We start from the raw sequence: 23799 nt of genomic DNA, 5'->3' as shown, positions 1-23799 counted from the left end.
TTCGTGGGACTTTTTTTTTTTAAAAAAAAAGCCTTAGTGTTTTAATTTGATTTACGGACATGGCTACGGATTCCTGGGCTCAGGCTGTGGATCAACAAGAAGCTGCAGCTGAGTCGGTAAGAGCGCGAGGATCCTTTACAAACACTAACGTGTTAAAAATATAAAGCGTCTTAAATGATAAAAACCCGTCGTATTTTAGTAAATCGAACATTTGTAAAGTTATCCGTTTATTATTCTAGTATTTGTTTCACTTTGTGAACTCCAGCCGAAGTGAAAGCGAACGTGGCTACAGCTAACAGCTAGCTTGTATGCTAACATGCTAACATCTGTTCACCATGGCAACTTCTTCCACTTTAGGGTTTAAATGCTGGCGACTGTGATTAAGTTAATGCGTGTTTTACACTCGAAGCTTCTAATAAAGCTGATAGTTTTATTTTAATATTTAGGTCTGGATAATGATGCGGTGTCGCGTCACAAATTGCTTCCTCTTGTCGTGTAGTGCACTAAGTAGGGTGCAAAGAAACATTTACTGTCTATTGTATGAAGTCGACTTGTACAGGGTTCAAGAGCTGCTTTTTTTTTTTTTAGACTTAGCCCTTTGTTTGAATTTTAAGTTGTATCAATGCTTTGTGCTTTTTTGTGTGTGTATTTTCCCACAGATAAGCAACCTTCAGTTAAATGAAAAGGAAGACAAACCCAAAGCAGAGGAAAATGGTAAATGACTAGCACGTTTTGTTGTAGTTTTTGTTTTGTTTGTCCCACTACATGATTGATTTACATCCAGTTCTCTTGGTTTTAATCAGGAGCCAAACCTGAAGGAGAAGGAGAGAAGACTGAAGAGGAAGATAAAGGTCAGTAATTTTACCTTCCTTCATCACCGTCCACCTAAACGCTAACTTCTACTGGTGTGTATGATTTGATGAATGTGTGGGGTGTTTTTTTCTTGTAGAGGACAAAGCTGCCCAGTCACTGCTGAACAAGTTGATACGAAGCAATTTGGTGAACACCACTAACCAAGTGGAGGTTCTTCAGAGGGATCCGAACTCTCCGCTTTACTCAGTCAAGTCGTTTGAGGAGCTGCGATTGTGAGTTTGTGCTTGCAGAGGTTGAGTGTTCAGCAGCTTTCTCCTTTGTACTGATGTGTCTAACTGTGTACGTGTGTGTGTGTGTGTGTGTGTGTGTGTAGGAAGCCTCAGTTACTTAAAGGTGTTTATGCCATGGGCTTCAACAGACCCTCCAAAATCCAGGAGAACGCTTTGCCCATGATGCTTGCAGAACCGTAAGTGATATAAATCTTATAGATCAAATGAAACCAAGATAAATCATTATGAAATATTTTCATTACCAGTCTTAAAACATAGTTAAAAATGACCTGAAAAACAATCCAAAAGTTTATGGGAGAAATGAGTTGCAATAACCTGGTTGGATAAGAATGCACACCTTTTCTAATTAGGGGTGTGGCCATGTTCAGAATGAACCAATCACATTCAAGCTCATCGTCAGAAGTAATCATGGTACGGCTGGCATCAGTGAAATTATTCTGATTAACTCGAAATAAAGATCAGCTGTTTCTGTAGGATTTTCCTCATATCTTGTTTTTGTTTATTTTCAGGAACCCACACTAACCAACTAAATAGTGTTAAGTGTTTGAGAATAAATGAGTCTGGCACGTTTTTAGCTGTAACAGTAGGCTTTACGCTGATGCCAGCTGAAGAAAAGCATTCGAGTAATTTGATGTAGACAGGTTTTCTGGAATCCCCCCAGCATGATCAATGGCAGTGTTCCTAGAGCTGAGCAATGACATCATAGTAATCCTACAATTAAATTGTCATTATACTACGTTCTACAGTACTGGCACATTTGGACTTTTTTGTATGTAGAGCATACAGTTTTGCTGGAACCTGGATAATACGATAGGTGTGAAATATTAACGGAGTTTATTTTGCTATTTCGCTCGACCGGAAATGCTGCCCGCGATTAGAGTAACAGTAGTGCTAATTTTGTAAAACTTGCCACTATAGTTCAACTTTTTGTAAATATCATGGTGGCTTTTTTTTCCCCAGGCCACAGAATCTTATAGCACAGTCTCAGTCAGGGACCGGTAAAACTGCTGCCTTCGTCCTGGCCATGCTCAGTCACGTGGATCCCAACAACAAATGGCCTCAGGTATGATCCACATATTTCTTTACATCAGCACATGGGGGGGGGAACACAATCAGGTTATTTAAACACACCCCAAAATCAGACCCGAGCTTTTGTGGAGAAAAAGATTTTATGCTGTACACATTAATTGCACAAAACAATAAAAATTGGGCTTTATTCTTTTAAAATTGTTTCAAATCACTGTAGGGCTTGTTGGTAAGCATGGGACTCCACCATATTGTCATTATCTGCTCTGTTTAAATAGTGCCTGTGAATAGTGTATCTTTCTGCGGTTGTGACATTAACTTTGGATGAAATTTTCAAAAAGAGACGGTGAATAAACGGTGTCCAGTCTGATAGCCCCTGTCTCCAGTCATGGCAGTGGACACAAAGACTAGACACAGATTAACAGCCATCCAGTAAAGGGGACGCTTCCCAAAAAGGACTTGGTCCTAAAGGCAGGATGGGACACTTTTGTTTAACATTATAAAAAAAAATAAAAGTCTCGTTAAAGACGTCTATCCCACAAACAATGACCGCTACTTGATCCTACACCATTTTTCTTGTTTTATGTTGTGTGTTAGCACTTAATATTAAATATTTATACGTTTTAAAATGCCATATTTTCCTGTCTGCAACATGCCTAATGTAATAAGTCTTAATGAACACAACAATTAACAACCATCCTGGCATCTTAGACTTCATAAATGTTAAGACTGCCTGAAAAAGTGAGAGAGAGAGAGAGAGAGAAAAGGGAAAAATTAGTGTGACAGCAGAATAAGGACCAAGCGTTGCAAGTGTCATGAAAGACGCCTTCTTTTCATTTTTTCCACATCTTTCATCTTTGGCTTACTTTGCTGGGTTTTTTCTTTCTTTCTGTTTTTCTCTTAGTGCCTGTGTGTGTCGCCTACATACGAGCTCGCCCTCCAGACGGGCAAGGTCATAGAGCAGATGGGCAAATTTTACCCCGAAGTCAAGCTGATGTATGCGATCCGAGGAAACAAACGTGAGCTTTTATATTCATCAGGCCATATTTATGCTTTGCACCCATCAGCAACGATATACTTTGTCCTTTACGGCAACGATATACTTGATATACAAGTGTCCTTTAAGAGCATGTCCAGATATGAAATAGAAAATCTATGCTTAAACGTGAATTAAAGCTTTGAATATGATGAATGGAGTCAGTGTAAAGAAATGTTAAAGATGCATCTAAAACATGCTCATATGGTGAATTTCTCTTTGTGCAGTGGAGAGAGGGGTGAAGCTCCAGGAGCAGATTGTGATCGGTACCCCGGGTACGGTCCTGGACTGGTGTCAGAAGCTCAAATTCATCGACCCGAAGAAAATTAACGTGTTCGTACTGGATGAGGCGGACGTCATGATCGCCACACAGGGTCACCAGGACCAAAGTATCCGCATCCAAAGGTGTGTATGTGCTCACTTTATCTGTACGTTGAGAAGGAAGGAATTTGAAAAGAGAACTTGATGCGTAAAACATTTTGCATTAGACATTCCAGGCAAACGGAAATGCGTTAAAAGCAGCCGAAAGGTTTAAAACTGCTCTAAGACGCATAAAGAATTCTTTAATAATTCTATAACTCTATTGGAATTGAAATCTAATTGAATCCTGAACTGCTTCCAAATCATAACCCGAAATGTGCTCATCTGTAACTCGTACACTTTCTCTGCTCTAATATTTTCCAGGATGTTGCCCAAATCCTGCCAGATGCTCTTGTTCTCAGCGACGTTCGAGGAGTCTGTGTGGCACTTCGCCACGCGGATCGTCCCTGACCCAAACATCATCAAACTGAAGAGGGAGGAGGAGACGCTGGACACCATTAAGCAGTATTACGTGTTGTGCAACAACAAGGAGGAGAAGTTTCAAGCCCTCTGTAACATCTACGGTGCCATCACAATCGCACAGGCCATGATCTTCTGTCACGTACGTTCGTAAACTCTCCTCTCAGCTGGCTGATATCCGTCTAGTTCGATTAGACAGAAGACGTGAATAATTCTGCTTTATTCTGTTTGTATACAGACCAGGAAAACAGCAGGCTGGTTAGCAGGAGAGCTGTCTAGGGAGGGTCACCAGGTGGCGTTACTGAGCGGAGAGATGCAGGTGGAACAGAGGGCAGCCGTGATCGATCGTTTCCGAAACGGCAAAGAGAAAGTCCTGGTCACTACGAACGTCTGTGCCAGAGGTGACTATTGTTCTATTGACCTTGGAGGATAACTTAACATTTTACTTGCTTCATGGTGCTAGTTGCATTTTATCACATCATATTGATGCATTATAAAGCATTATGGCTTTTGTCTGAACTGATAACGGTGACAGTTATTTATAGGATAAAGCTGCTTTCCTGTTGGTGCTCTGCACTTGCGTAATAAACACCAGCAGGCTTTTATGTATATTTATTTTAAACAAAACAAAAAAAAAGGTTGTGTTGTGAACGTGGCTTTAATCTCATCCTTCTGGGTTTCAGGTATCGATGTGGAGCAGGTCTCTGTGGTTATTAATTTCGATTTACCTGTGGATAAGGACGGAAACCCTGACAACGAGACGTACCTGCACCGGATCGGGCGCACGGGCAGATTTGGCAAAAGAGGCCTGGCGATCAACATGGTGGACAGTCGGTTTAGCATGAACGTCCTCAACCGCATTCAGGAGCACTTCAGTAAGTTACACCTTTTTACTGAGCCTAATAAGCTAGCCTCATATGCCATGGAGCTTTTTCTTTCTCACACTGAGTTGAGAGAGAAATAAGGTGGTTTGTCATCAGAATCAGGTTTATTGGCCAAGTGTGTTTACACACACAATGAATTCTGTTCCAGCTGTTTGTGACTCTCAAAAGTCCAGACATAAATAACACTATACCGTGATACCTCGAGATACGAGTTTAATTCGTTCCGTGACCTTGCTTGTATCTCAAATTGCTCGTATCGCAAAGCAATTTTCCCCATTTAAATGAATTGAAATCCCATTAATCCGTTCCAGCTCGCAAAATTCCACTCAAGTTTTGTTTGTTTTGAATATGAAAAATGTACAGTACCTGTATTTTTAAATGACAAATATTGTATAAAAACATACAGTAATAAGTGTTAAAATAAACTGGTTTTACTTTACGGAAGATGCACACGTAGGTGTTGAGGGAGGCGGAGGAGTTACACTTTCACTTTTGTTCACTTACTCGCACTCTTAATGCCACTTTACACTTAAATGGAACTTAACTAAACTTCATTTAGAGCGGGGAGAGCAGCAACTATCAAATAGAATAGACCCCCTGTATAACAGAACCATTAATCATGCATAGAGTTAAAAATAGGAAAGGAAAGTAATAAATGGATAAATAAATAAATAATTAGAGGGAGAGAGAGAGAAAAATATGTGGAGATTTGACATAAACTGGTACAACGAACACGGGTTCCGGCTCGGTGGAGTCAGGGTTGGAGGAGGGAGTTTAAATCGCAGCATCAGCGAAGCGCTAGAGCTGCTCAATGAATGGGAATTTAAATGTTCGGGTAATATGGATGTCGTAACCGGATTGGTGCGCGTCGTGGACAGCTGATTAACAGCTGATGCACGCTTGACGACGTGGCCTGCCAGAACTAACGCGATGCTTGATTTCTCTTAACTTAACTGAACTTAATTGCTACAATTTCTGTTTTCTTTACATTAATTTTGCTTAATTTTCTTCATCGCTTTTCTCTTCACTTGTTTTTGCCTTTTTTGTCACTCTTTCCTCAATAACATCTGCCGGTCGTTTTAATAAAAACCTGTCCGGTCGGCATATCGGATGCGGTGTAGTCGCACAAGGTAAATTTTTTTAACGGATCCAACGCTTAAACGGATCTGAAAATTACGGATCTGCAGATGGTCGGCACCTCACGCAGCGCCTTTGCGACTCTCCATAGGAAATGAATGACTTCCTGTTTATCGGCCGTCGTGTGCAGTGGAAAGGCGGCTTTAACCGAGTGAGACGTGGGAAGCTGAGGCGGGGAAACGGAGCACACATGGTTGTTGGGGATCTTTGTTTCGGCGGCAGCAGCTCGGATGCTCGTATCTCTTAAATTTGCTCGTATCTCAAGCCAAAAATATGGTCGAATTCTAATCTCAAAAAATTTGTATGTCAAAGCACTCGTATCTCGAGGTATCACTGTACTGTACATTTAGCTTGGATTATACAAGACGATAAAGGCGAGGTGAGACAATATAGACAGTATGAGTATTAAATATGTATACAGAATATGACAGATCAGTTATGTACATAGTGTTAGAGTGCACGGTAGTGCAAATAAGTGTTGTGCAATTTTATGCTTTTTGCACAATATGCAGTAGTGTGTGTAACGTATACAGATGATGTGATGACTGACAGTTCTGATAATGCAGTACTTATAGATATGAAGCAGGGAATAGAATTATGGTGAGTAAATCAGGGTGATAAGGGGCCTGGGGAAAGAAACTGTTCCAGTGTCTGGTGGTTTTGGTAAACAAAGTTCTGTATCGCCTGAGAGAAGGGATGAGCTGAAAGAGGTTGTGTCCAGGGTGCGAAGGGTCAGTAGTGATTTTTACTGTGTTGGAGTCTGGTCCTGTTATATTGCTGCTCCAAACCAGATGGTGATGGATGTGTACAGGACAGATTCAATAACTGCAGTGTAGAACAGCATCAACAGCTCCTGTGGCAGACCGTACGTCCTTAATTGACGTAGAAATAATATTTGATAATGGAGAAACTTAAAGGACTCCACAGATGACACAGGGCTGTTGGATATAGTGAGTGGGAGTAGTGTTGAGTTTACTGTCATCTCCACAGTTGTGAGGGTGTTTAGCGCTAGACTGTCCTGACTGCCCCGTAGCACCAACCGCTTCACCTCCTGCCGGTATACAGACTCATCACAATCTTGGATGAGATCGATGAGCGTAGTATCATCTGCAAAACGTCAGGAGATTAATTTGAATCACTGAATAATTTCCGTTAAAAAGTTCACACACGAAGGTACAAAAGCGAAACCGTCCTCATTGATATTATCTTGTTTTATGTAAATTATCTCTGATGCTGTAAATAGACAAATGCAAATGGTTATGCTCATTTTGTATTCTTCTGACTAACAGCATGAGGGGGTGTATTTTTTTTAATTTTTTTTTTTTTTTGCGTGTTCAGGTCCATTTGATGATAAATAGAAAAGTACAACATTCTTAATACATCTTGTTTTGTTTGTTCTTCTATAAACATGACACACAAACATGTCCAGAAGATTCAAGCGAATCCAATGAATTCAAAATCTTTTTTTTTTTTTTTTTCTTCTTCTTCTTCTTCACCCACAGATAAGAAAATCGAAAAACTGGACACGGACGATTTGGACGAAATCGAGAAAATAGCGAACTGAGGAGAGGGACGAACATCTTCAGCAGTGGTTTAGGCCGGGAGAAGAACTACACTGTGGAGGACATTAGAGAGGATGTGGAAATGTCTTATTTTAGATTTACTTTTAATAGGTTTTAATATTACCACAATTTCACTCTTTGTACTTCTTAATAAACATCTGAGCGTGATTTTTTTTTTTTTTTTTTTTTTTTTTTTAAAATATGAGTAAATAAGGCAAATTGGTCTCTAGATTATTTGTGCATTGCACACTGAGCTTTGATCAATTTTTAGTGAATATATTGGGTGTTCATTATTACGGAAAGCTCGTCTAGGGAACAGGAATAACAAAAGTTTTCTATTTCTGCTTTACGTCGTGTGCTTAACATATTTTAAGGTCTAAATAAGTTTCTAAACAAGCAAACCTCTTATTGAGGTACAGATTGTCTTCAGTTGTTTGAAGAGCTTATTATTATTATTATTATTATTAGTAGTAGTAGTAGTAGTAGTAGTAGTTGTTTTAGTATTATTGTATATGACCTCAGAAACATCAGTGCTGACGGTACTGGTAACTATTATTCGCTTCGATCATGTTACAAATAAAATTGCCAAAGTTAAAGATTGTACAAATTGAGGTTTTTCATCAGCCAAAGTCTTGTGCCTGTACTGATTTGTACCAGTATACCTTAAATAACAAACTGGACGTGAAATCAATCATTTGACACCGATTGTACACAAGAAGCAATAGTGGGTTTTAATTAAGAAGTACAAAGAGTGAAAATGTAAACTTCTAATTAAAGTTTAACTCGTGTTGAAGGTGTTGGTGTGGAGCTGGAGCGACGTGTGCGGCTAAAATGTCACACCGGTGTGCTTTTTAGCCCCATGAAGGCATCCTCTGTGTTATTTCCAGGTAGTCATTCTAGCAAAGTTATAATGTGAAACATTTTTTTTGTCTCACCGTCAACACACGAGACTGCCTCTTAAATGATGGTTTACTCATTTAGACAAGTGCTTGAAAAAACAAGTCAATATGCAACTGACTGTGTGAAATGTTTCTTCACTTCACAATCGTCACCAATTTGTATGTTTTTATTTGTACGTTTTTATTTTCGGTATTATTAAGTTCTTCATCAAACCGTCTTATCAGAGGCGCCAACGTTACTTACATGGAAATCCTTCTAAAACTATTTTACCACAAAAAGCTTTATGGTTGTGAAAGAGTTGCTTTTTTTTTTTTTTGGGTACATCCAGACGTGACCGTTAGATGACACCTAAATCAAGTTGGCAGAAAGTCAAAGCAAATGCAGGGTCTTTAAGTTCCTTGTCCTTTCCCCTTTGGTGAAATTTATTTGTTTTTTTTCCATGCAAATAAATTTTCACCATGTTCACAGCTCTAAAAACCGGCGTTTACCGAAGTCTCCTGTGTCCCAACATCGAGAGCGAAAACAAATGCTACATCTTTAAACCATAAATTTTGCCTCCTTTTTTCTCAAACATAATTTTTTATGGTCATTTGGGGACGGGAGTCTGTCTACAAAAAAATCCTGCTTGATTTCAGGGTTTAAACATGTTCCTCGTCCCTCTTGATTACATGCTTATTTACATAAGGAGCGTAGCATGCAAACAGACTCGAAACCAAGATAAAAGACGACGATCCTGAGCTCAATCGCTTCTTGACGGGCCTCTCCGTTCATACGGACATTTTTAACCTCGTTCTGGATGCCGAGTTGTTATTCCCTCTTAAATAAATGAAATGAACTGCGCTTTAAATGACCATATTGTCATTACGTTCCTGAGGACGACACAAACGATATGCAACACTCCAGCTGGTGTGAGACGCATCATGTATCTGTGCGACTGGATGTTCTGACTGTATTGTAGAGTTCTGTGTAAGGCTGATGTGTTGTACTGCAGTATGCCGAATGCTTCTTGTCCTAGAAATACACTGACATGCTGAAATCTGTGTGGTGATAGTGTCTGAATGATATTGTGATGTTTGATGAGCGGTAATTTCCTAAGTTTCAGTCTAACATTACAATGTCTAAAATATAATAAAATTAAAATATTACTAATGATATTGTAACGTTAGACAAACTTGAGAAATTACCGCTTATAAATCTTGTGTTAAAATATATGAGAAATAAACCAGTGTTGGGATGCTGATATAGGAATACAACTGACCTGTTTCAACAATTTTTCAATGCTACTAATTTTATTATTTTATTAAATAACATTTAAAGGGGGCACAGTGGCTTAGTGGTTAGCACGTTCGCCTCACACCTCCAGGGTTGGGGGTTTGATTCCCGCCTCCGCCTTGTGTGTGTGGAGTTTGCATGTTCTCCCCGTGCCTCGGGGTTTCCTCCGGGTACTCCGGTTTCCTCCCCCGGTCCAAAGACATGCATGGTAGGTTGATTGGCATCTCTGGAAAATTGTCCGTAGTGTGTGATTGTGTGAGTGAATGAGAGTGTGTGTGTGTGCGCCCTGCGATGGGTTGGTACTCCGTCCAGGGTGTATCCTGCCTTGATGCCCGATGACGCCTGAGATAGGCACAGGCTCCCCGTGACCCGAGGTAGTTCGGATAAGCGGTAGAAAATGAATGAATGAACATTATTTTAATGCTACTTATCTAACTATACTTACTTTTAGGCTTGTCTCCTAGAAGTATTTTTTATTCCTGTATGATTCGATATGAAATCCAGGGACTAGATTATATTATGTGGTCTACAAACATTTGTGTTTTTTTCAAGTTTCTGTGACTGTCACTGCCCTCAAGCAGCTCCCGACCATACAGCTGGTCACATCACACCCGTGATACAGAAAATGCTTACTTTCCTCTTACTTTAAGCCATCCATTCTGGATGGTTTCATTTTTCAGTTGATCGCAATTTTGTTCTAAAAGAAAAATCCATATTTCACAAGCCTAGTTCTGTTATATTACAGTAGCTACCAGACAGTTGTCCCATCACTCTTTCCATCACGTCTCTTGTAATTAATAATTACATAGGGGATGTGGTAGCCTGGTGGGTAAGGTGTTGGGCTATCAATCGGAAGGTTGCGAGATCGATTTCTACGTCCACCAAGCTGCCACTGTTGGGCCCCTGAGCAAAGCCCTTAACCCTCAATTGCTCAGTTGTATAAAAATGAGATAAAATGTAAGTCGCTCTGGATAAGGGTGTCTGCTAAATGCTGTAAATGTAATAAGAGAAGCTATGCTGCTTGTTTCTGGAAAAAAAACTTTACCTGTTAAAAAGTACTGACAAGGGAGACTCATTCCATGAATGTTGAATACAAAGTTTATTTACGTCATAGAGCTTTATTTACAGGTTCCCAAGTGTGCTGCTTTTTCTTTTACAAGCAGTCGTCCCGTATGGAAGGCTTCAGATCTGTACAGAAACAGCAAAAGCAGGACTTAGGACTAAGTGCAATAAAATTACAATTCTAATCTGCAGGAAGAAAACAGTTTTTACCTGAGTCTTTATACCCCACGTTTATCAGAAAGAGGCCGTACGGCGGAGCGGCCATGTTTTGAGGGTAGGCCATGGTGTCCCTGCTGTCTAACAGGTCGTGAATCTGACTGACGGACAGTTTACCCCGGCCAACTGCAACCAACGCCCCAACCATCCTCCGCACCTGAGCCAATACAATCTCTCATTCACTTCCACAAAACACCCAACAAATAAATTCTAACAATAAGCAAATTATGTTTTCTGCTTAAACATTATGGGGACACGTTACAGTATTATTGTTCAAGCACAGATTGGAAATGTTTGGTGAAGCCAATAGAGAATAACGGCAGCGAGCTTTTTCCTGTAACGTCTAACAAGGTTGGAGAGGGATCCTGGTTCACTCCTCCGTGCAGAATATTTTAAGCTCTTTCATATTCTTAGGTTTTGGTGCATGCCATCTCCCTGCTTCAGTTTAGACCACAGGTTTAGGATATTGCTGAAATCCTGAGAATGATTTCGATGCGTTTCAAATCATTATCTAGAATAAATAATCTGTTCGATAGAGGTGATCTATAACCATAATTTAAGTCATAAATTTCTAGCAAGTTTTGCACTAAAATATCCTTCTGATTAAGAATTCAATGGACTTCCTCCATTAAACTGAGTTTAATACACTAGAAGACACATTTAGCAGAACTGTGTGATTTGCAGAGCCCGGAGGTCAGTTATGTAACTGCTTCTATTCCCAGTCTGTAACAAATCAAATTGTTGCAGTTTTTATTCCCAACACAAGGAGGCGCACAATATACACAGTTTACTTTACAAAGGGAACGGTACTCACTTGTTTGTATAAAAAGGACCTACTTTTAAAGGTGAGCTCCCAAAACTGGACGTCTCTGTAAAACGACAAACAAATAACAGTCACGCGAACGGTCCGTAATTCGTTTTATCCTGTTGTAGCCGTATCTGTTATTGTGTGGACACGCCTGACTGTCTTTCAGTATTTCATGAACATCAGCTATGTAAAAAGAGGTTGATCGAGCATTAATATTTATATAGCTGCTATGCCGAGTGTTAAAAGTTCTATATAAATAAAACTGATCTGGATTGATTTTTTAAATCCCTTTCATTCCACATGTTTGTGTAAGATATACATCTTTGTATATTTACACACACACACACACACACACACACACACACACACACACACACACACATATATATATATATATATATATATATATATATATATATATATATATATATATATAAACACAGTGCCCAGGAGCACTTTATTCCTCTTATACCACGCAATATACCAGCACTATTAATAAATAAAACATCATGGTTTAATGGACAAGAACATCCAAGAGACCAGTTAGTTCCTGTAATCATGTAAAAAGTTTGTTATAGCAGTTAGCATCAGTCATTACCTCATTACTTTCTTTATTTTTCTCTCTCTCTGAGTTAATATGACAAAAAAAAAAATCAGCTTCTTGTGCTACCAAAATGTCCTGAAGATTTTACTATGGCTAAAACTTTACAAGGGACTCCTTCTAAAAAAGTTTGTAAAAATGGAAAGAATAACAGAAGAATGTTAAATGAAACCTGCGACACGTATTAGTTTCAGAGAAAGAATTCAAAAGCAGTGTGGAATAAAATAAAAAGAAACCACATCTTACTCCATACACAATGCTAAACTGGTAGATGTAAACTTTCTATATTGGCTGATAACTTTTACCATTTAGCTCGAGTACAAAGCTACAGAATGCAAACACAAATGCAAATAATTAGGAGGCCTGAGGTCATGTCTGTCACGTCACAGTGCCTCATCTGCTGATGTCCCTATATTCTGATCTAGAGCCCAAGTGTGCTCATGTTTCTGTATGTAATAGTAGAGTAAGTGGTCAAGTCTCTGTGTGTGTGTGTGTGTGTGTGTGTGTGTGTGTGTGGTCGCTAGGATCTTCCCCATGCCATGATTGACATTAGTGATAAATAAAGCAGATGGCTTTAGCATCCCGCTGTCCACCTTTGAGAGTCGTACTTGAGAAAGCACCTGAATGACCTACGAAAGGTGTGAGTCTCTGACCTTCTGAGAAAACATTTAAACAGCTATTTCTATTCAACTTGCCTTTTTTTCTACTCTTTGGTTCAACAAAGCAAGAAAACCCAGAGTCATCTGTCCTGTAAAAACAGCACCATATCAACCATTACATGTATTTTTTTGTAAAGTATTTATAAACCAGTCTTGGGTTGAGTCACAATCTGCTCCATAATTCACTAGTCAGGGCAGTGGATCAGGGAGACGTCATTTTAAGGGCCGTCTTGTCTCTCTCAATCACGGTGCACTAGAACGTGTGCTCCCTAAAATAATCCCACGATGCATCGCCAAGCATGTTATCGGCGCTGTAGCTCTCAATTCATTACCTACGTTCAAGACTTTTGGCTTTATTTGATGTTTTATATACAGTATACGGTTGTTATTAAGTGTTTACTGATTTTAAAAACTAGCTAGATGATGATCCTGCTTGAAGTGCCTATGACTTTGGTAGCTAGGGAGCTGAATGAGATGCACCCGTAGACTCTGTGAAGTGTCCACTATACAATCCCTCTGTGTGTTGTTGCTATAGAAACAGTAATGTATTGGAATTAGTGCAGGACTATTTTCTGACGGATTAGAATTGGGAATTTGACAGAGCTGTGATATAATGTCATATCGCTCCTATCACTAAGAGGGTGTCATCCAGGGTGTTATCTGACAGGCCGATTCTGATTCTCCCCTGAAACAAGTGTTCATTATTCAATCACTAAACACTAAAACTCCAGTGAAAGGATTCCCCCAAAGAAAAAAGGCCACACTGATCCGATGGCAGCCATCGCTGGCTCGGGCAGAGAACAGCTTGCGTCCTCCGGCCGCTGTGATCATCGTGCCTGTATCCAAAATCAGACCTGCCCTATACCTGTTGCCTAGCAACAGTTTTCAAATGCAATCTCATATCTTGCAACTCCTACTCCCAAAATGTCACCATCCCCACACACACACCCTCCGTCGCTTACTCAACCTGAACATCATTATATAATATGAACAGAAAAAAAACCATAACACTAACTGATTATTCCAGTATTTTTAAAGAACATTCAGTATCAGTTCCGCTAGAAAAACTTTATACTACCAGTATAAACATCGCCATATCTCGTATACGACATTAACTGCACGGCTTTAACTGGCATAGCAAAGTGTTTACAGTGATGGAACATGTATACGCTATTCATTCACTACCTCATGGTCTTGTGCCATGTTTTTATTGATCTGTGCTGTAATTCCAGCTGGTACACTACTAACACTGTTAAACATACAGTGGGCCTCGCTGTAGGAATTGGATGGACAGTTAATGGAGAATGTGTTTCTTCTGCAATGTGACCGATTTATTTGAGATAAGAAGAACAATACCTAGATTTTGCTTCACCTACCACCACAAAATAATTACGGGTTATTTATTTATCTCTTTTTTAAACGGTAGCCAATTGTTATGAACAACAAACTTACCAGGTCACGTTTCCCTTGATAATGTATAATACTGTGTGCTACGTGATCTTTAAAGCCATTCCCTTTAAAAAAAAATCTATGATGTAGATACAGTTTTCTAAAGAGTGTTCAGATACTGAGTTGAGTTTTCGTATTTGTGGAAGAACAATATGGTCCTGTGTTACCCAGAATGCCCAGCGTGTGAGATTCTGTACCTATGAAAGTGACGCTGGCTGAAGGAGAGGCCCGGCTCTACCTGCACCAGCTCCATGGTCTTCACCGGGTTCTTGAACGGAGCGTCTGAGCTGAGCGCACGGAAAGTGCTGAAATCGTGCGTTCCCTGGAACGCGGCTCCCGCCTCTCGCATGGCGTCTACGTTCAGCTCCCTGCCGAGTGAGTTACAAACACGATCAAACCAAAAAAAAAAAATCTGTCTATAATATTTGAACATAGCTTCCACACAAACTACTCTGCTCACTGATCCCTGAAACCAGGAATCTGACACCCCATCCGGAAAGAATTGGAATGAAACGATTGTTTATGATGTATGATTATGATGTTATACTAAACAGCTAGTTTTACAAAGAAATAGACATTTTGAGAGAACTCGTCAAAGTTATTATATCAAATCAAGTTGGAGAAATCCAAAAGAAAGAGATAAAAAATGAAAAGGCTGCTTGGAAATTATAGGTGATGAAAAACTGGAAAAGAGAGAGAGAGAGAGAGAGAGAGAGAGAGAGAGAGAGAGAGAGAGAAGGGAGGGGTAGAGAGAAGGGAGGGGGAGACAGACAGACGTTTGTGTGGGTGTTGTTTTGCGTCACTATAGCCTGCAGCTTATGCTGCCCTACTTTATCCAAAAAAAAAAAGATGTTCAGGCAGCAGCATTAAAGTCAAGACATGACGCCAAAGCTTTCACCCATCATATTCAACATCTGCTTCATCTCCTCTCATCTCCTGTCCTTCCTTCAGGTGTTTCTCCACATTGTCATAGCACAGATTTCTAACTTTCCTACAGACTCCACTGCTAAAACACAATACAGCAAGTTACTTATTTACTGTTTTCATTTATGTTTAACTTCATCTGTAATAAATAACACATATAGAATACAAATGATAAACAACCATCATCCAGCAAGCTTCACATGTTTAACAGTAATAAAATTTATTTTATATAAAAGGGGAAAGATAGATATATTTAGAGATAAACACTTTTAAAATCATTATATTCACATCATGAATGATTATGAGACTCATGTGAGACTTAATAACTTGGATGTCACCTCTATATAATTAAATGTTCATGGACAAAGAACAAGACACTATCAGAGATTGAGAAAAAAAAGCACCGTGGGACTCACGTGTCCCATAACGTCCAGCACAAATCCTTCTCCGTTATGGGCAATTCGGTGTGACGACGGAGTCCCGTGGCCAAGCGGTAGACGTAGGATCTTGATATGGCTTGGTGGCGTGCGTGAAAGTTTTTCTGTACGCAGTAGACTCTCGTGATTCTATTTAAAACACAGTATTTTGAGAATTAATTTATCCTCTTCCTACTGTACATAAACATAGAAATCTTCTCTTGTTACACGTAAATAAACGTGGTGATTGTTAACACGTAGGAGATCCGTGATACTTAGTTGTTGAAGCATACTTTTCTGTGGTGTTAACATTTTTGGAAGGAGTCTCCAGTGTCAGTTTTCAGGACACACAAGTTTGTAGTCTCTCAGTAATATTTTCTCTTATTAATGTTCAAAGAGAGACTGCTGACTGCTCTTATATAAGCGGTAACATTGTTGGTAGATCGCTGCGGTCTAAGAGGAATAAAACACCAAGGATCGTTCTGTTCATCGCACCAAGCTGTTACCTATTATTTTCCTTAAAAAAAAACAACAACAAAAAAAACACAGAAAACACATCTGTGTTTTTTTCTACACTTATACAACAAGCTGCTTAAGTCAAACTTTCTGACTCAATCAGTACGGGTTAAAAAATATAAAAACTGAATGAAACTAAACTTCTTAAAATGAAGAAATAGTGTGATTTCTACCATTTTATCTAAAATCTACGGTTTATTAAATTAGGTATATAAACCTGATGAATTCAAATCTATACACTTGACACAGATGACAGCTAAGAGTGATGTGAAATTTACATCGTGTATAATGTTAAATTACATTTATACACTGGCCATAATCGTTTTTCCCTTCATTAAAGACCGAATCCTCATGGGGTTTACGCATTAACATTAGCACAAAGGCATTTAGTCAACATGTTGCATTAAACATTTATGCAACACGGTCCCACAGGTCTTCGAATCGGAACCCCCCCACAGAGCGGCCTTTAGAACAGGAATAAAGGAGGTCAAGTCACACAACAGGCTGACATTATTTCCCTCTATGGGGCTCCTATTCAGATGAGTCAATTGAAGGTAATAAGAGTTTAAATGCAGCATAGGCAAATTGGGAACAAGTTTAAAATCTAGTCGGCTTGTTGACACTGACTGCACCCACCTACACACATGCAAATCAAGCATCGTACAGGGAAAAAGTGTTCCCCTGATTCATTTACCACTCGTTTGAGCCTGAAAATCAAATTGTATTTGCAGCACAAAAGTAATTTAAAAAAAAAAAAAAAAAAAAAAAAGCTTAAACAAATTTAGTTCACAACTGTAAGTGAAAGGCATTAAATGCATGCCAGTGAAAGTATTTCATTATTTGGTTGAATAAACAGCTACGGATTATTAGTTTAAACTGATTTCATCGTTGATCAAAAACTACAGATAAAAACCTATTTGTATTTCCTCCTCATGTGCAGCACATAATGTGTCTTGGAGCAAATAATAATAATAATAATAGTAATTATTATTATTATTATTTATGCCTAAGCACATACACTTAATGATAGCTATATAACTATTCCGGCTTTCCTTATCCTGGTTCTCAGGCTCACACATAACATCCATAAACAGCACACAATCGTGAATTTTTCTAGAAGAATAATCCCAACAAATTCTGGCTGTTTATGGAGCTGAAGGCAAACGAAAGCAGGAATAATATTTAATACTCCTTCAGACACTGCACTGAGATTTCACGTTCAGTTTAGAGGTCAATGGCCCGCCAAACAAATGTCACTATAATCAGATGAAGAATCTGAGCACAAATGGTTAGCCATTTGTGTTTATTTGCTTCATCATTTAGCACTTACAAAAAACAAGAATTAAATAAAAAAAAACAGTATCTAAAAACCCCAAAATGGTGTCAAGCTTCAATGCTCAAATATTATTTTTCTAGTCTATAAAATATCCATTCTTTTTGGCATAACCATTTGCTGTTTTCACTAGACACTAGACACTTTAATTCCCAAATATTCTGACTTAATTCTGGGCTAAATATTTGTAGTGCAGAGAAAGAATTACTTGATACAAACTAATTTTACTGCTATCTGACAAAAGGCATGTTTTCCAGAGATGCAGAGACGATAGGAACCGGATCCAAGAAAGAAAGGGAACAGAGAGAATGAGAGAGAAAAATTCTGACATGAGAAAGTCTAGAGAAATATGTTTCAGTCATACTGTACGTTTGCCAGCACACAGGCAACTTAAATTGAGAACCTGAAAATGTCTGTCTAAAAATATACTGATTGGTTTAATCTCAAGATTTACTTCAAAATATTGGAAAATAAATATTAAAGAAGAAGAAAAGAAAGAGAGAAACACGTTACTTTGTTCTATATGTATAAAAAAAAAGATTGATTTATAATTTTCCTGCAGCCTCAGAACCCAAAAATAGTCCATGATGTTGGATCACCTACACGTATATGAGGACACCTGACCATATAAAATAACATAAAATCCCTCCCGATCAAATTACTCCAGTTGCTCACATTATTCAAAAGTATTAATCCCGGTTGTGTCATTAAAACACAGATCGGAGCAACCGGCAGCTTATTACTGCAAAAGGTTATGTGCTAGAGGGCCAAATGAGATTTGTGTTTTCCCTTTTCAAACAGCTTATAAATGAAAGCCTTGAGATAGAGCTGATGAATAAATAAGGTGTGTTAAATGATGCAGAATGCTAAATCCTCTGTTGAAGTGCTGCCTCGACATTGCTGCTCTGCATTGTACAGTATCATGCTGCTCCAGGGCTGGAAATAAAGGACAATCATTCTTGGTGCAATACTGAAATGTACCAGATGCAGTACTGATATGTAACACAGTGTACTAAGTGCAGTACTGATATGTAACACAGTGTACTAAGTGCAGTACTGATATGTAACAGTGTACTAAGTGCAGTACTGATATGTAACACAGTGTACTAAGTGCAGTACTGATATGTAACACAGTGTACTAAGTGCAGTACTGATATGTAACACAGTGTACTAAGTGCAGTACTGATATGTAACACAGTGTACTAAGTGCAGTACTGATATGTAACACAGTGTACTAAGTGCAGTACTGATATGTAACAGTGTACTAAGTGCAGTACTGATATGTAACAGTGTACTAAGTGCAGTACTGAAATTTAACACAGTGTCCTAAGTGCAGTACTGATATGTAACAGTGTCCTACGTGCAGTACTGATATGTAACACAGTGTCCTAAGTGCAGTACTGATATGTAACTGTCCTAAGTGCAGTACTGATATGTAACACAGTGTACTAAGTGCAGTACTGATATGTAACAGTGTCCTAAGTGCAGTACTGATATGTAACACAGTGTACTAAGTGCAGTACTGATATGTAACACAGTGTACTAAGTGCAGTACTGATATGTAACACAGTGTACTAAGTGCAGTACTGATATGTAACACAGTGTACTAAGTGCAGTACTGATATGTAACACAGTGTACTAAGTTCAGTACTGATATGTAACAGTGTCCTAAGTGCAGTACTGATATGTAACAGTGTCCTAAGTGCAGTACTGATATGTAACACAGTGTCCTAAGTGCAGTACTGATATGTAACTGTCCTAAGTGCAGTACTGATATGTAACACAGTGTACTAAGTGCAGTACTGATATGTAACTGTCCTAAGTGCAGTACTGATATGTAACACAGTGTACTAAGTGCAGTACTGATATGTAACACAGTGTACTAAGTGCAGTACTGATATGTAACAGTGTCCTAAGTGCAGTACTGATATGTAACACAGTGTACTAAGTGCAGTACTGATATGTAACTGTCCTAAGTGCAGTACTGATATGTAACAGTGACCTAAGTGAAGTTACTGATATGTAACACACTGTCCTAAGTGCAGTACTGATATGTAACTGTCCTAAGTGCAGTACTGATATGTAACAGTGTCCAAAGTGCAGTACTGATATGTAACACAGTGTACTAAGTGCAGTACTGATATGTAACAGTGTACTAAGTGCAGTACTGATATGTAACACAGTCTACTAAGTGCAGTACTGATATGTAACACAGTGTACTAAGTGCAGTACTGATATGTAACAGTGTACTAAGTGCAGTACTGATATGTAACACAGTCTACTAAGTGCAGTACTGATATGTAACACAGTCTACTAAGTGCAGTACTGATATGTAACACAGTGTCCTAAGTACAGTACTAATATGTAACACTGTCCTAAGTGCAGTACTGATATGTAACACACTGTCCTAAGTGCAGTACTAATATGTAACACTGTCCTAAGTGCAGTACTGATATGTAACACACTGTCCTAAGTACAGTACTAATATGTAACACTGTCCTAAGTGCAGTACTGATATGTAACACACTGTCCTAAGTACAGTACTAATATGTAACACTGTCCTAAGTGCAGTACTGATATGTAACACACTGTCCTAAGTGCAGTACTGATATGTAACACAGCAAGTGGGTGGAGTGTTTGCCATACAAACCCTATTAGTGAAAAACATAGAATGAGCTCATTAATGGAAACCAGTGACACTACTGACAGAGCTGTTGACCAATCAGGTCCAAAAATCAGTCACATCAAACTCACATGATTTCAGTACTTCACTTAGTACACTGTGTTACATATCAGCAAGACCTCAACACACTAGAATCAGCAGCTCTCCAGGCCTCTTACCTGATGGGCTCTGGTTTTAATAAGAAGTTTAAGGCATCAGTCAGGACTTGTTCAGTGAAGGGAGGTTTGTCTCCTCTACGCTGGATGTCTAGATGTGCAGAGTTACAGAGCGCATGCACACCGGTGTCTGTGCGACTGGAGATGCACACAGACACTTCATTTACAGGCTTCAGTCTTCGCACTGCGTCCTAATAAGCAAAAAGTCCATACAGGAGAAAGTCAACAGACAGAGTAAAGTCACTGTACATGTTTCTGAGACATTGTTGGTATAGCAATATAATTAAAAAAAATATTTCAAAACCCAGGACACAAGTGATGTGATATTAAATGTAATCTACTTAAGTTTACTCAATCTACTCAAAACTAAAATAAAACTCCTTTAAATCACGCTGTAATTACACAAAGCGTACCTCTCTTTAATAATGAACGACAAAGTAGTAGAAATCACTTACTGTACATTTGGATATCTATTTGTTCTTTACTCATATCACATTCGGTGACATCCTCATGCCTTTTCTTTTTTTATATTAAAATACACAGAGTTACTTACTCTGAGTTACTCCCACATGGCAACAAGAATATTTCAGACATATCCTACAATTATGTAACACAATTGGCAAAACTGCATGATGTATGATTTATGCATGATGGTCAGACATACAAGTGTCTGATTGTGTGTAGGTCTAATGCGAGGGACAAACGTAGGACTTGTCCAGTCACAGAGAAACAGGCTGAAATTTACATACTAACAAATGTCAATCCTGAAAAAAAAAGATCTTATTTTCCTTTGCCTTAAACCCTACATGAGAGGCATCCTTTTTTTCTACTTCTACAATATATGTAATGTGACACTGACCTCTAAATGATTCTGCACTCCCTGGAGAGGCTGATGAGGAGGAGCCTTCATCACCCCACTGAAACCACAGTGCAATCTTGCATTAATATATCACCTCTAACACCCCAAGACTTTTATCTCAGACTCGAATATAAACACTCAGACCTGTATTTGGTTCCTAGGTATTGAAAGAAGATGAGGTATCTAGTAACAGCACTGCTTTGCTGCATGACTGACTGCTGGCTCATGTGTGATACAATAAAAGTGGACGGGTTTAATACATCAAGGACATAAATGACATTTCAGTTGTATAATCCTCCATGATTAACTCAAACACAGCTGGGAAAAAATAGAGTCAATGACACTTCGATGCCGCAACAGTGCGGTATGTTTTGGTGCCCAACAACAGAAACACGTGTCAATTCAATCCACTTCCGTGTGTCTCGGAGTTTGACGTCCGGTTCAGTGCCTGTACAAAAAAACATTTACATTTACACTTTTTGTGCAAGATAATATGACTAATGTGTGACTATGCAGATTAGCAAGACAAGTAAATATCGCTGTAAACGCACTCTGTGTTTACTACAATTGTAAATCTTAGTCAATAAACAAAAAAAAAAAGAAAAGAAAAAGAAAAAAAGGCGATTTAATGGCGTCACTAATCAGGACCCCTCCATTGTGGGTAATGTAGTGCTGCTGAAATAGACTGTTTTAATCTATCTTAATTTAATTTAATTTAATAATTACAAAGTAGTTTGTACATACTTATAGATTACCATTAGTTTATAAGCCAAAATATTTTTTATATTTTTAGTGGTGTAAATGAATGCATTTTATGCAAAACCCAATACATGCCCTTTATAAATTTTACATTTTATATATAAAAAAATAATATTATATAAAAATATAATATAATATTATAATAATATTAATAATATAATATTATATTATATTATAATTTGTTTATATTATTTATATTATTTGTTTATAATTTGTAATTTGTATAATTTGTTTGTGTTTTTTTATTTTTTATTTTATTTTATTTTATTATTTTTTATTTTTCCTTTTTCCTCCATTACATTACCATAGTTACAGTTCTATAGTTAAAATTCCTGTTTTGCTTGTTTTCTGTAAGCTTGATTATTAAGGGCATAAATACCCCATGCAAATGAACCAGTTTTGAACCTTAACCATTCTCTCCTATTGTTAAGGATTCTAGTTTATGAACATGTGGAGACAATATATTTTTTGAAAACTGCTATTGCTACGAGAGGTCTATCTCAATTTTACATTATTGTATTTGTATGTCTGGTTTTAAAGCTGCAATCTGTAAATGTTTCTAGACCTATAATAATTATCATTATATAACATTATAACATTATATAACATTAACAATATATCATTATATATATATTACATATCATTATACAAAATTCTCCTTAGAATAAACTGTCTTGTTTCTTGATTTTTTGGTAAAAAAAAACAACAAAAAACCTTGTGAGTGTGAATATCTGAATTGTGTTTCATTTGTAGTTCACTTTTCAGGCAGCAGAGGGCTCTGAATATTACAATATGCTCCTTTAATAAGGTGGCTGCTTTAATGTATGGCTCCTATATCAGCTTGATGATCTTGTCTACAGTTGATCTGATTATTTCTCAGTTGAGGGTATGAGAATTGGGGAATTGGCATCTAAAGATTGACTCATCCTTATCCGTTACAGTTCCTTCAAGATCTTCTGGTTTGTTTGTAAGTGTAAAACAATGCAGTCCTGTGTGTGCATTGTAAATGATAACATAACTGCTGGTTATTAAACGCTGAACAGAAGACTCTAGTTTTCAGAAAGCTTCACCGTATCAGTAATTATACATCTTTTTTATTGTTATGTTTACATTTTAGATATCGGTTTATTATCGGTCTTAGATTATATCGAGATATAATTGGTGATTCATTATTAGAGCAATTGCATTCAGCCCACTTACAAATTGAGATATTACACAAACATCAACAATTGTAACAGAACTAATGTGAAAACATGTTATATCTTTGGCAAGACAATAGTCAATGTAAACTTTGTTTAAAAACAAACAAACAAACAAACAAACAAAAAAACAACAACAACAATTCTTTCACTGTAAAAGTTATAGACCAGTTATTGAACATCATGTTTGTTTCAGAGCATCTACTACTTTGTTCCAACTAGAGCTCAGTATCTTATTAAAAAAGCTTAATATTCTATCCAAAGAAAATTATTATTTTTTTTAACACAAGAAAATATTTATAGAACCACTTCATTATACGGGCTTACTAAAGACTGCCCAAAATGTCTGGTTGAGAGGAAAGTCTAGTCTTAAAATGTGAGAGTCTTGTAATCGTTTTGATTTATGAGAGCACTTTGGCGACGGTCTCTTAGCTCAGCCAAGCGGCGGCTTGTGATACAA

General features: G+C 38.0%; 2 protein-coding genes across 3 annotated transcripts in view; one reads left to right on the top strand and one right to left on the bottom strand.

Annotated features, from left to right (window-relative positions):
- ddx19b (DEAD-box helicase 19b) overlaps positions 1-9464 on the top strand; it is a 9586-nt gene extending 122 nt beyond the window's left edge. The window contains exons 2-13 of the mRNA XM_060858223.1: positions 32-116; positions 660-714; positions 804-851; positions 950-1085; positions 1187-1279; positions 2064-2166; positions 3034-3148; positions 3393-3570; positions 3850-4087; positions 4184-4346; positions 4629-4820; positions 7469-9464. Of these exons, the coding sequence (XP_060714206.1) occupies positions 60-116; positions 660-714; positions 804-851; positions 950-1085; positions 1187-1279; positions 2064-2166; positions 3034-3148; positions 3393-3570; positions 3850-4087; positions 4184-4346; positions 4629-4820; positions 7469-7530 (1440 nt within the window). The 5' untranslated portion in view covers positions 32-59 and the 3' untranslated portion in view covers positions 7531-9464. The remainder of the gene's footprint in view (positions 1-31; positions 117-659; positions 715-803; positions 852-949; positions 1086-1186; positions 1280-2063; positions 2167-3033; positions 3149-3392; positions 3571-3849; positions 4088-4183; positions 4347-4628; positions 4821-7468) is intronic.
- A 1316-nt stretch (positions 9465-10780) lies between these two features.
- pusl1 (pseudouridine synthase like 1) lies at positions 10781-21795 on the bottom strand. 2 transcript variants are annotated; one of them, XR_009647622.1, is made up of 8 exons: positions 21526-21795; positions 21382-21439; positions 20526-20713; positions 15836-15985; positions 14693-14863; positions 11816-11847; positions 10973-11135; positions 10781-10888 (listed from the first exon to the last, which is right to left on the bottom strand). XR_009647622.1 is itself a non-coding variant. In XM_060858653.1 (8 exons), the coding sequence occupies exons 1-8, from the start codon at positions 21606-21608 to the stop codon at positions 10854-10856; spliced, it is 903 nt and encodes a 300-aa protein (XP_060714636.1). In that variant the 5' UTR covers positions 21609-21795; the 3' UTR covers positions 10781-10853. The 2 variants fall into 2 exon arrangements, 1 of the variants encoding a protein (XP_060714636.1); XM_060858653.1 differs by having other exon boundaries at positions 11793-11847.
- Positions 21796-23799: the final 2004 nt, after the last annotated feature.

This window comes from Tachysurus vachellii, chromosome 22 (genome assembly GCF_030014155.1).
Source record: "Tachysurus vachellii isolate PV-2020 chromosome 22, HZAU_Pvac_v1, whole genome shotgun sequence".
Classification (NCBI taxonomy): domain Eukaryota; kingdom Metazoa; phylum Chordata; class Actinopteri; order Siluriformes; family Bagridae; genus Tachysurus; species Tachysurus vachellii.
Note: the sequence above shows the minus strand (reverse complement) of the source record. Positions and strands in the feature narration are given on the sequence as shown.